Source organism: Petaurus breviceps, unplaced genomic scaffold (genome assembly GCF_028583685.1).
Source record: "Petaurus breviceps papuanus isolate PSGF00001 unplaced genomic scaffold, PetGlider_PUasm1.0 99, whole genome shotgun sequence".
Classification (NCBI taxonomy): Eukaryota; Metazoa; Chordata; class Mammalia; order Diprotodontia; family Petauridae; genus Petaurus; species Petaurus breviceps.
The window spans coordinates 25727176-25740664 of NW_027187465.1; the positions used below are offsets into that span (position 1 = coordinate 25727176).

Consider the following 13489-nt stretch of genomic DNA (forward strand, 5'->3'; position numbering starts at 1 on the left):
TTTCTTTCTTTCTTTCTTTCTTTCTTTCTTTCTTTCTTTCTTTCTTTCTTTCTTTCTTTCTTTCTTTTTTGAGTGGGGAAGGCAGGGCAATTGTGACTTGCCCAAGGTCACACAGCTAGTAAGTATTAAGTATCTGAGGCCGGATTTGAACTGACTCAGGTTCTCTTGACTCTAGGGCCGGTGCTCTATTCAACAAGCCACCTAACTGCCCCCACCCCTGCCCCAAGTGATTTCTCTAAAGCACAGGTCTGATCATGTTTTCCTGAGTGGCCCCTTCTTATCCCTACTCAGTAAACTCCAGTGCTCTCTATTTCTTCCAGGAAGAAATGTGAACTCCTTTGTCATTTAAAGCTTCATAACCTGTCCCCTCCCTACTTTTCCACTCTTCTTATAACCATGAATGTTGTCCTGTACCCTTTATTTCGAAGGTCTTCCTCTTTAGTCTTCCTCATAGAAATCCTCTCTTTTTTTGAGGCTCCCCTAGGCTGTCACATAATATAGGAAGCTTTTCTCTGTTGCTTCCTGCTCTCTTCCCCAGAGGGTCAGCTCTGGAAGGTCTTACCTTCCCAGGGGAAAGATTTTAAGCCCCCAGCAGCGTCAGACTGTGCCTGCTGCTGGAGGACCAGCCTTCCTAAGTATGGAGAAACTTACCACCAGTAAACAGACCACAAAAGATGAAGTGTTTGGCAACCCTTGAAGAAAAACTTCCTCTTCACCTCCTAATAAGAACAAACATCTATCAAACACTATAAAGTTTACAAAGCACTTCCCATCTCTTATCCCATTTGTATTTGGGAACAACAATCCAATACGTTAAGTGCACTAGGTATTATGGATTTACCCATGGGTTGTAGGCAGCAGCTAGCCCAGTGTCCTGTAGCCAGTAGGCATTGAGATAAAAGCTTATAGAATGAACCCAGATCTGCCTAATTCCAAGTATCTCTCCTCTACCCTCAGAAAACACACATACAAGGATCTCTTTAAAACAAAAGGTCCTTAATTTGGGGTCCATGGATACACAAGGAATCTTTGGACAAATTTCAGGGGGGGTCTGTGAGTTTGGATGGGAAAGACAACACTTTTATTTTCACTCAACTCTAACTGAAATTTAGCATTTTCTTCAACTATTTAAAAACATGATTCTGAGAAGGGGTCCCTAGGCTTCAGACCCCTTCAGAAGGGGCCCATGACACAAAAAGGAATGATGATCCTTTCTTTAAACAGAAAAATATTAGACTTCTTTGGGTGAATATCCATCTACAAGAAACTTTTACTCCCAAACCATATAATAGCCTCGGACATTTCCTAGCTGAATGACCCTGGGCAAGTTACTTCTGTTTGCCAAAGATTTGTCATCTGTAAAATGGGGATAATAATAGCACGTATTTTCCAGGGCTGTTGTGAGGATCCAATGAGATAATATCAGTTAAATCTTCAAAATCTCTCTTCCCACCAAGAGGAAAATCACCCTTCGAGGGACCTCCCTCAGCACCTTGGGCTTTGCCTCTCTGATGCTTTGGCCCTGGAATAATGTGCCCCCAGGGTTTAGCATAGTGCCTGGCATACAGTAAATGCTACATAAATGTTCATTATTATTCCTATAGCTCTTTAAAGTTTGTGAGCCACCTTATATATTTAATCTTCACAACTGTCTTGGGAAATAAGACTATCATTATCCCCATTTTGCAGATGGGGTAAGTGTGAGTTAACTGTACTTGGGTCATTGGGCTCCTAAGTGTCAGAGGCAGGACTGCCCACAGTCACACAATAGCTATCCGATTCACAAGCAGGATTAGAACTCAGGTCTTGCTGACTCTAAATGTTTCGTTCTCTGTCTACTACACCCTGTGACCTCTGGTCCTGTTTGTAGAGCTCATGGGCTGGACAATCGTTTGTTGGTTTCAGTGAGATCCTGGGTCTCTGTGTCTGTCTGTTTCACTATCTGCTGTTTGTCTATTGTATTTACTATCTACAATGCGTATTTAGTGGTACTTTATTCTCAAATTGTTTCATATGCCTCTGTTTAGTTTTCTTGAAGATTATGAGCTATTAACCTGAGCCCCTCCACAAGACAAAGATCGAAGTTGTGAATCTCCCTATTCCAGTCCACCCACCCTTCAGGCAGCTGCCTAAATAAGTTTACTAGAGAGTAGGTCTTAGCAGGTTTCTCTCCTGCTCCAGAATTATCAGTAGCTCCCTAGTGACTCTAAGTCAGAAAAAAAATACAAACTCCTTAACTTGGCATTTAATGACCCATCACAATCTGGTCCTCTCTTCCCTCTTCAGGCTCCCCTTCCTATACACACTTGGTGTTCCAGCCAGCTTGGGTTGTTCTGTGACACTCCATCAAGGAGTCTTTGTCTTTGTTCTCAGTTTCATGCTTTCTACTGGCTGACCTCAACTTTCTATTCCATGGACTCTACTCTGTACTAAGGATGGGATCTTTCCTCAACTCCACCCGTCAGAATTCCTGGCTTCCCTGGGTTTGGATGCTATCCACAAACAAATAAATGCATTCCAGATCCCAAGCATTCCCTGCCTCCTGAAATTATCTTGCGTTTATCTGTCTGTTCTAAGAGAGGCAGTGTGGTGTAGTGGGCACAGTACTGGCCCAGAGATTAGGAAGGTCTAGATTCAAATTGTGTCTCTGATACTTAGGAACCTCATGACCCAGTACAATTGAATCTGAGTGCCTCACGAAATTCCTTAGCCCATAATATACTAAATTATAGACCGCTGCTAGGAAGATCATCAGAAAACAAGCTTTTCACTCCATTAAGTTCCAGGGTAAGGGATCTTTTCATTTTTGTCTTTGTCTGCCTGGTGCCTCAAAGACAGTTTGGCACGTTGTAGGTAAATGTTAGTAAATGCGAAATATTGTGAGTTTTTGGTAACCCTCTTATCTGAGTGCATGAAATTCTAGATCTTTGAGTAGATCAACAACAGCCACTATGAATGAAATGCCTACTCATGCAAAACACTGCGGTGCATGGAGTGTTCAGGACTAGTGTCTCTGTTGTGAGGGCCTTCAAGTCCTTTCAAGGCTGTTCACCCACCTTTGGTGTCCGCCTGATTCTCAGAGGCCACACCCAGGGAAACCATCGGGGCTAAACCAGGCTGAGGGCAATTGACCAAACTCAAACCCGAATGTGAGTTAGCTATTACCTACCTGCAGCACTGTGAAGACTTCCCTGGAGGAATGGGCGGATGGGAACGATTTGTTCCAACTGGTGACCACAGAGGCGGCTGGAGCAGACCAATACTTGGTCAGGCATTGAAGATGCCAAGGTCACCCACTGCACCCTGGACCATGGCCGCTCTTCCTGACTATTGTTCTGCCGCTGGAGGTTGATGACTCGGTGAGAAAGCAATGACTTAGTGCAGCTCTGCCTCGATTAAATCTAATTCAGGCAGGAGTCAAGACATCGCCTGCAATGTCATTGGTCCTCTTGGAAAATGGACAGACAACTGTAGGTGACATTGGGCTAGGGAGCTGATTATTAATACACGTTCCCTTCCCTCAAGGAACAGGGACATTTTTTGCCTTCTGTTTTATTGTCAGCATTTAGCAAGATTTCTGGCACAAAATAAGTGCCCATGATTGGCCTTCAGTCTGACTGGGGGCACAATAGACATTAAAAGGGCAGAAGCTTTAGAGAAGCAAAGGCCGAGGGGCTAAGTGAGGTCCCTAGCAGAGTAATTTCCCTTTTGGTGTGGAGAGAGGCTTTGTAGACTGAAAAGCTAAAGACAAGTGAACAAAGGTTAACCAGTTAATTAGTATTTCAAAGGGGAGTAACGAGGTGATTACTGGGTGTGAAAAGAGTAGTTTAACTTTCAAAGATTTAGGCTCATTTTAACACAGGGGACATTGGGGGCCCAAGATGAAGAGATTTACCCCAGGTCACACCACTAGGAAATTCGGGACCTCCGATTCCAGATCGAGGGGTTATCTCCACTGCTCAGAACCCACTCAGGTTTCTCTCAAAGTATTTGTTAAATCTACTGATTGAAAGTGAATGTGATTTCATGTTATTGAGTTTTTAAATAGGTGCTAAATTTCCTCCGACTTTAGACCAGACACTCTTCTTTTCTGGGCTTTTGTTTTTCCCATCTATATGAGGAGGGAGGTAGACTAGACATCTTTGCTGGTCTTAATAAAATCGAACAAGTCTTCCCAATCTGATTCTTAAATGCTCTGCTTGCACATCTTAAAGTACTACAGGAATATATTGAGGATCTTGTGGGTTCAGGATCCAGACCACCCCCAATAAATCGCTCCTGGCCTCCCGAGTCACAACATTTTTTTTTTTTTGGTTTCCCAATGTATATAAGTGACATTTACACTATAATGTAGTCTATTAAGTGAGCAATAGTATGTCTAAAGAAAAGATGTATGCATCTTAATTAAAAATACTTTGTTGCTAAAAAAAAAAAAAGCTCACCATCTGAGCTCTCAGCGAGTTGTAATCTTTTTGCTGGTGGAATCTTGCCTTGATGTTGATGGCTGCTGACTGACCAGGGTGGTGGCTGCTTAAGGCTGGGGTTGGCTGTGGGATTTCTTGTAGAGTTACTTTGGGTTTTTTTTTTTTTTTTGGCTTTTTGGAGGGCAGGGCAATTGGGGTTAAGTGACTTGCCCAAGGTCACACAGTTAGTAAGTGTTATGTATCTGTGGTCGGATTTGAACTCAGGTCCTCCTCACTCCAGGGCCAGTGCTCTATTCACTGTGCCACCTAGCTGCCCCTAGCTGCGGGATTTCTTAAAACAAGATGACAATGAAGTTGGCTGCATTGATCGACTCTTCCTTACATGAGAAATTTCTCTGAAGAGTGCCATGCGGTTTGATGTGTTTTTACCCACAGTAAAATGTCTTTCAAAATTGGAGTCAACTCTCTCAAACCCCGCCACTGCCTCATCACTAAATTCATGTGATATTTTTCAATATTGTTGTGTCTTAGGGAATAGGCCTGAGGTGAGAGACAGAGAGAGAAAGAAACAGAGACAGAGGCAGGTAGATAGGTAGATAGAGGTAGAGAGAGAGAGACAGAGAGACAGAGAGAGACAGAGACAGAGAGAGAGACAGAGACAGAGAGAGAGACAGAGAGAGACAGAGACAGAGAGACAGATACAGAGATGGTGAACGGTCAGTCCCCAGGGAAGTCAGAAAAGACACACACACAATTTAATGATTAATTCGCAGTGTATATGGGCACTGTTTATGGTGCCCCCAAAACAATTACAGTAGTATTATCAAAGATCACTGATCACAGATCACCATAACAGATATAATAATAATGAAAAAGTTTGAAATATTTCAAGAACGACCAAAACACAACACAGAGACACAGTGTGAGCACATGCTGTTGGAAAAAATGGTGCCAATAGATTTACTTGAGGAGTTGCCACAAACCTTCAATTTGCAAAAAAAAAAAAATCTATGAAGTGCAATAAAATAAAGTATATCATGAGGCATACTAGCTATTGTTTACTACTACTACAACTGTTGATGCTTGTTCACTAGATCATGTTCAAATGACTCTCCATGACCCCATTCAGGGTTTTCTTGGCTAAGATACTAGAGGTGATTTGCTATTTCCTTCTCCAGTTCATTTGTCAGATGAGGAAACTGAGGCAGAGTTAAGTGACTTGCCCAGGGTCATACAGCTAGTAATCATCTGAGGCTGGATTTGAACTCAGGTCTTCCTGACTCCAGGCCCAGCACTATCCACTTTTGACCTTTTTGTGTTCTATGATTGAACAGATGAATGTACTTTACTTATGATTGGAAACTAATCTCCATTTGAGAAGAGGGGCTTTGTGATGGATTAAATGAAGGTACAGCCTAGGGGTGGAGTAGTATTTAGAACTGGGACTTTGTAATTGATTGAATGAATGTAAGGTCCTGGGGTGGGGTAGTACTTGGAGATTATTTAATCACACTTAGTAAATGCTGTATTTTGAATGATGTCATATTTTTACCTTCTCTGTTCTTAATTTGTCACTGAATAAAATGGAGAGCACCTATGCTGGTATTTTGAACCTTGGGAAGTTGCCTTTGATTGGCATTACATTACAGCCATCTAGCTGCCCTGACCTGCCTTTTGTTATCTTTATTTTTCTTTATCAGAATGGGTTATAATAATGCCATTGCACTGAAGTCACTGCTTTTCAGAAAAACTCCCAAATCACCAATGTGCTATTATTCTTTCTACAGCACTTATTCACTTTATCAAGTTAGATGATTCTTTTGATACTTCAATAATTTATGGTTCCCACAGGTCCAAGGACTTCCCCCCACCCCCAGATTACAGTCCCTCTATGTTATTTGTCCCTATCTTTCTAACGATTTTTTTTTCAGAGCTTTCATCCAATGGTGATGTTCAGAGAGCTAGACTAGATGACCCTTTGGACACTGGAATGACCATTTGGTCATTTGGGATTGGACTAGATGACCCTTCTAGATTTGATTCTATCATGTTATGACTAGGGATTTGAACCCTGACTCCCACACTGCTTGGCTGACCCTTTGGCAAGTCACTGAAACTCCCTGGGCCTCAGTTTCTCGGTCTGTAAATAAAATGAGACATAATTGGCTCTCTCTGGGCTGTTGATCTGATTCTACCATCTCATGATCTCATGACCCAGGGTGTGAATCCTGGCTCTGATGCGGCTTGGCCCACCACGGGACAAGTCGTTTGCCTCCCTGGGACTCAATTTCCTCATCTGTAAAATGGCTTGGTCTAGATGACCGCTAAAGTGCTTTCCACGTCTCAAGCTGCCTTCCAGCGCTGTCTTCTCCACCCCTCACATCCTTCTCCCCTCCCAGCAGGGGAGGGATCTGGGGCGTGGCCTAACGTGGGTCTAGACACTGCCAGGTCCACACTCTCCTCCACGTGTTCACCATCCTCCCGGGGGCGGGAGCTGCGTGAGGAAACCTAACTGCACTTTCAAATCAGCACATTCCAGCACACGCTTTGGCGAGAACCTACATTGACCCAAAAAAGGCGTTATTTCATTTCTTAAACGATAAAAAAATTACACGTCTTCCGCTTTTGAGGTGTATTACAATTCATCCCCTGACCTGGCACAATACACCTTTTTTTTTTGGGGGGGGGGGCGGAGGGAGGCAATAATCTGTGGCAAATCAGCTTCGGCCAACATCAAGTCCCGCGCGCGGCCTCCCGGAAGTTGAAGGCTGGCCTTGTTCTCGAGTAAAGAGCGAGCTTGGATCCCAGCAGAAAGTAAGTGGTGGCAGCTGCTTTCGGGCAGCAGTCGGTGGGGAAGGAGAGAAGGCAGATGGCGTCCATCTCCAGCCCCATGCAGTCCCATCCCCGGAGCCGTACGGCTGCGGGCTCTGTGTTCACTGGCAGCCATGTTGGAGATGGGCAAAGGCGGCGGCCGTATTTGAACCCGGGTGCTGGGGCTGAGGTGGTTCTCAGGCATTGCCGACTGGGGAATCTTCCCTGGGACTCAGCAGGCGAAGAGATTGTCTGGGGGCGGCCCTGGGAAGGGAAACCTGGCTTCCGCTAGTGGCCTTCCAGCCTTGGCTTCATGGTAGTCTAGGGCGCATGCTCCACCCTGGAGTTCCGGCCTCTACTTTGGCCCTCCCTCCCTTGCGGTTGGCCGAGGGGAGCCCTAGAGGGAACGAACTGCGCACGCGTTGCTGGCTCGGAGGGCGTGGTGGGAGCAGTTTGCGAGAACTGCACGCGCTTCCGCGCTGGGATTTTCTGCGGCAGGGGATGCTTGAGCACAGACGGGGACAACTCCCGCCGCTTGTTGCTTCGTGCAGGACGTTTACGCAGCTAGCCGTTTAGCTTTGCCACGCCTTAAGACTTCTCTCCAAATGGCCACTTTGCTTTGGCCGTGGGTACCTCTCACCCGGACCATTGCAGTAGCGTTCAGGTTGGCGTTCCTGCCCCAAGTCTGCGCGCCCTGCACGCAGCTGCCCAAGGCGTCAGGCCCCCAGCAGATATCTTTTGAGGGCTACCCCTCCCTGTGGTGTTTCTTAAAAACACGTCACTTTATCCCTCTGCTCGAAGAGCCCCAGGGGCTTCCTGTAACCCCAGAACCAAATGCAAGCATTTGGGGGGTATTACCCTCCACAACCTGGTTTCTGCCAGGCTTTCTAGACATCGAACTGTGTTCCAGCCAGATGGAGCTTTGCCTGCCGGCCCCCCACGTGACTTTGCATCCTTCCTCTTCCATCTCCTCCATTTTTCACAGGTTGCTCCCCTACTCCTGGAGTTTGTTCTGTATTCCAGGCACTGTGCTATGCATTGTGGGTAAAAGGGTAAAAGCTGTTTGGCCCCCAAGGAGCGCCTAATTAGTGGGAATTCAGTAAATTCTCCTTTGCTTGACAGATAATCTCTTGGATCCTTCAATTTAGGAAGTTAAAGAGGTCTGGTTCATCTCCCTGACTGAGTGGGAATCCTTTCTACAGCCTGGGAAACAGGACCTGCTGGTAGAACTAAGAATGGCAAAGGCAAAGTAGTGTTAGCCACCGGAGCCCTGGATTTGGGATTAGTGTACCCCAGTTCCAGTTTTGGCTTTGTTACTTAAGAAGCAGGGGGGCAGCTAGGTGGTGCAGTGGATAGAATTCCAGGACTACAGTGGGGAAGACTTTATCTTTGTGAGTTCAAATCTGGCCTCAGATACAAAACTTTTGTGACCCTGGGCAAGTCACTTAAGCCTGTTTGCCTCAGTTTCTCATCTTCAAAAAGAGCTGCAGGCAGCTAGATGGCACAGTGAATAGAGCACCAGCCCTGGATTCAGATTTGACCTGAGTTCAAATCTGGCCTCAGACACCTAATACAAAAACTTGGCCAGTCACCTAACCCCAATTGCCCTCCAAAGAGCAAAAAAAAAAAAGTTATCAAAGGATGAGGGAAAATTTGGGGCGGTCAGGTAGCACAGCGAGTAAGAGCACCGGCCCCAGTGTCGGGATGACCTGGGGATCGAATCCAGGCTCAGACACTTAGCACCCACCCAGAAACACCTGGCTGTGTAACATTGAGCAAGTTACTTAACCCCAATTTCTTTAAAAAAAAAAAAAGCTGCAGAAGGAAATGGGAAAGTATTTCAGTACCTTTGCCAAGAAAATCCAAAATGGGGTCACAGAGAGTTGGACATGACTGAAAAATGACTTAACAGTAACTGTAGAAACTTGGGGGAAAATAGGCAAGGCCCATTTTTTTTTAGGTCTTTTTCTTCATATGTAAAAGAAAGATTTTTGGACTAAATGATCTCTGAGGGTCTCTCTAGCCCTGAATTCAAGGAAACTGTCTGTAGTAGCTCATTCTGTTTTTCAGCAATTCTTTTCCCTTGCCATCCTGCTGACCAGAAGGGATGGTAATGACTTTCTGTGGTTTATTTAGTTTCTTGTTCAAGTTTGAGCAACAACTCAGAAACATTCCAGGTTAAGGCAGTTCGTTCTATTTCCTGGAACCTTGCTATGGGTCTCTGGCTCTCCCCTGCCTTGGCTGCACTCTAAGGCACCAAGGCACTTAGGGGCCCCTTCTGCCAAGCCTGAAATACTGGGGACATGCCAGCATTTTGCTGCCAGGCGTTTGTACAAAATCTAGTCTAACTTAATCGTTTTATGAAGGAGGAAACCAAGGCTTTGAGGACCTGTTCCCCCCCCTCCCCCTTCCCCAGAACCACCACAAAAAAAAATCACAGAGTTGGTACAGGGAATCAGAGCAATCTGTACTTGGTGGTCCGTCTTTGCTGGAATCCTCCAGTAAGAGGGAGCCCTTTGCTTCCTAAGGTGGCAGTCCCCTTCACTTCTCTGTTGCTCTATTAGCACGAAATAGAAACCTATCAGCATTTGCTTAAGTTGTGCCTTCTGGGATCAGGTCAAACCAGTCTACCTTCTGTTCCAGGCTGCTGAGCTTCAGATCTCTGCTGCCTTTATCAGATCCTCAAATGGCTGAGGCCTCTTGCTCTCTGGATGCTCTCCAGCCTTTCCATCTTTCCTGAATTTTGCCCAAGACTTCCTTCCCCAGGCCAGAATTTGATCCCAGGTCTCCTAACTCCAGGTCCAGTGTTCTTTCTCCTCCACCATTCTGCCTCATTGGTGGATGTGATGGATGAACTCTTTTGCCATAAAATGTAAACAGGTTTTATTAAGTGGTTTTCAGGCTCCTGAAGATTCCATTTACAAACACTGATTTATTGGTTAACCAAGTCAGTATTTCTAATTTGTTCATAACTGCCTCATAGTTTTGTATCGTAGCATTAGGTTACTTCTCTTAAACCAATATGGTACTCCCCAAATAAATACCGTCAACAAAAGTAATATCTCCTGTATGGGCAGAATCCTTTTGTCTTACTAGAGCAGAGATCTAGAAAAAGAAAAAGCCATATGTTTGATTGGGGTGAAAGAGGGAAAGGTCATCAGGGTTGCTTTTGGAGGAAAAACCCTAGAGAAAGGTTTGAGGACATATTATGGAGAGCTTCTGGTAGAATGGAAGGACCAGAGACCTGTCATGCTTGCTTTAAGTCTATTTCACTTTTGGCTGTGGAGTTGCTAGGCGGTTACATAAGCATTGGTGATGTCTTAAATGTTGGCAGGCACTTTATTATTCCAATAAGGATTCCTATGAATTAATTACCATGTATCTGAAAGAATGTCATCTGCAGTGCAGGCTTGCTGGGGTGAAATTGCTATAGCAATTCATTCTCCTCCTCCAAGACAGAAAGTGATCCCCAGGAAGAAATTCAGCTCTGACTTTCCCCTAGGGACTGTTGCTGGCCTAAGCCTGATCCCTGCCAGAACAGGCTACAAGCTGGAATGGCTCTGCAGGGTTGTAGGTTTAGCCAAAGTGGGAGGCAGTGACAGGATGTGGAAGGAGGATGAGACTCAGGACAGACCAGGGTTTCACTCTCACCTTGAACAGTGTGATCCTGGGTAAGTCAAATAACTGCTGTGCGCCTCAGTTTCCCCATCTGCAGAATGGGGATGTTTATACCTACAGTTCCTTGCCCTTTAAGATTATGATGAGAATCACAGGTGAAAGTCTTTGAAGTGCTTTGCAAACCCTGCTGCTATTATCACTTGTAGCAGTAGAATTGTTCTTGGGAGCCCCAAGATAGGGGGCCCAGATTTTGGCTGGTTGGCCCAACAAAATGCTGTGGCTAAATTTCTGGCCTCCGATGCCAGTGTGCATCAAACCCAACTACACTCACTGTCTCCTGCTTTTCTAGAGAATGAATGAGTGGATGCCCATCGCCAAAGAGTATGATCCTCTCAAGGCTGGGAGCATCGACGGGACTGATGAAGAGCCTCATGACCGGGCCATCTGGAGGGCGATGCTGGCTCGCTATGTGCCCAATAAGGGGGTGTGCGGAGACCCCCACCTCACCCTCTTCGTGGGCAGGCTGAACCTGCAGACGACGGAAGAGAAGCTGAAAGATGTCTTCAGCAGATACGGTGACATAAGGAAGCTCCGGCTAGTCCGGGATGTGGTCACAGGCTTTTCAAAGCGCTATGCTTTTATTGAGTACAGAGAAGAACGGTCTCTGTTAAAAGCTTACAGAGACGCCAATGGGCTGGTCATAGATCAGCATGAGATCTTTGTTGACTACGAGCTGGAAAGAATCCTGAAAGGGTGGATCCCTCGGAGACTCGGAGGAGGGTTTGGTGGGAAAAAAGAATCCGGACAGCTGAGATTTGGTGGACGGGACCGTCCTTTTAGAAAACCCATTAACTTGCCAGTTTTCAAAAGTGACTTCTATGTAGAGGGCCAGAGGGAAAGGAGGGAGTGGTCCCGAGATAGAAGTTGGGACTGGAGGGCCAGAGAGCGAGACCATGACAGGGGCAGAGAGAAGAGGCGGCAGGAGCGGGAGGCCACCCGGGCATGGGACGAGAACGAGAGGGAACGAGAGAGGGACTTCCGAGAGGAGAGGGGCAGGGGCCGAGAGAGAAAAGACCGAGAGAGAAGAGACCGAAGCAAGGAAAGAGACTCCAGGAAGCAGAGAGAGGATGACAAACACAAGTAGGCAGACTTTGTGACTCTTGGCATCTCCAGGGCACAGCGGTCCCTTTCCTCAGCACCTGTGCAGGTGGGGTGGGTGCTCTGCACCAGTGGCCAGTGCATGAGGCTTCTTCCTCCTTCTTACGAGGCTCAGCCCTCACCTCCCATGGAGTCTTCCTTTACGTGTCCAGCTAAAGGCGGGTTTCCTCACCTCAGATTTTCCCCAGCTCTCGCCTTAGCCCTCCGTTGCCACTTCTCTGGGCTAACCTGTGATATTTTTTTTTTATTTTGGAGGGGGGAAGGTAGGGCAGTTGGGGTTAAGTGACTCACCCAAGGTCACACAGCTAGTTTTTGTGTTAAGTGTCTGAGTCTGCATTTGAACTCAGGTCCTCCTGACTCCAGGGCCAGTGCTCTATTCACTGTGCCACCTAGCCGCCCCAAACCTGTGATACCTTTATCAGAGGACACACCATTCTAGTCCTTTGTTCCACCCAAGGCCAAACTTCTTTCATCTTTGTATCACTAGAACCCTGGACACAATCAGCTGCTGAATAAAGATTTGTTTCAAATCAGCCCAGTCATTTCAGTAGCCTGCATTAAACTGATTGTTTTGAAGGGGTTAACTAGAAAAGGAAAGCCAAGAGGAAGAGGGTCCTTAGTGGCCTCAGGCCAATGGCCTGCCCCTTCTGAGCCAAATGTGGATTGTTGATTTAGAGCTAGGAGACAAAGGAGCCCAGTCTCCTCCTTTTACATATGGGGAAAATGAGGCAGAGACAGGTAGGTGGCAGCCTGGATGAAGCCCTGAAATTGGAGTCTGGCCTCAGACACTTAGGAGCCATGTCACCCTGGCGAGACATTTAACCTCTGCCTCTGTTTCCTTGTCTGTGAAATGGCGATGATAATAGCACCTTCGGTGTCTCCTGGGGTTGTTTTGAGGATTAAATCAGATGGCTGTAAAGTGCTCAGTAGCGTACCTGGCACATACATAGTGCAGGCTTAATAAGTGTTTGCTGAGTCTAGACCAACTTCACAGAGGGCCTGGTGCATGGTAAACCCTTAAGAAATGCCTGCTTCCTTCCTTCCACTAATGGGCGCACTCTGGGGGAGGAAATGCCTCATGGCTTTTTGATAAGAAAACATTTCATAGAATTTCAGAGGCCTTCTAGACCAACTCGCACCTCAATAAGAATGTCCCAACAAGGTTATCCAGTCCTGCCCTACAGACCTCTAGTGAAGGGGAGCTCTCCACCACCAAGATGGCCTATTACATTGTTTTCTTTTTTCTGAGTCAGTCAGGGTTAAGTGACTTGCCCAGGGTCACGCAGCTAGTGCCTGAGGCTGGATTTGAACTCAGATCCTCTTGATTCCAGGGCTGGTGCTCTATCTACTTTGCCACCTAGCTGTCCCCTGGTTGTACTTTCACACAGCTCTAACTTTTTCCTTTATTTTGAGCCCCCTTAATAGTTCTGCAAAATGAGTCAGGAGTGTGCAGAACCAAGGCAGTGAAATGTTAACAC

General features: G+C 46.2%; 1 protein-coding gene across 3 annotated transcripts; it reads left to right on the top strand.

Moving 5' to 3' along the window:
* The first annotated feature begins 6874 nt into the window (after positions 1-6874).
* Positions 6875-12553, top strand: SNRNP35 (small nuclear ribonucleoprotein U11/U12 subunit 35). Of its 3 annotated transcripts, none has more exons than XM_069081747.1 (2): positions 6875-7238; positions 11203-12553. In XM_069081747.1, exon 2 carries the CDS (start codon positions 11206-11208, stop codon positions 11995-11997), a length of 792 nt encoding a protein of 263 aa, XP_068937848.1. In that variant the 5' UTR covers positions 6875-7238; positions 11203-11205; the 3' UTR covers positions 11998-12553. The 3 variants fall into 3 exon arrangements, with proteins under 3 accessions (XP_068937848.1, XP_068937849.1, XP_068937850.1); XM_069081748.1 differs by lacking the exon at positions 6875-7238 and adding an exon at positions 7303-7899; XM_069081749.1 differs by lacking the exon at positions 6875-7238 and adding an exon at positions 7915-8220.
* The last annotated feature ends 936 nt before the right edge of the window (positions 12554-13489 follow it).

Excerpts from the sequence above, each read along its gene's own strand:
- SNRNP35 (XM_069081747.1), top strand. The coding sequence starts at position 11,206 with ATGAATGAGTGGATGCCCATCGCCAAAGAGTATGATCCTCTCAAGGCT.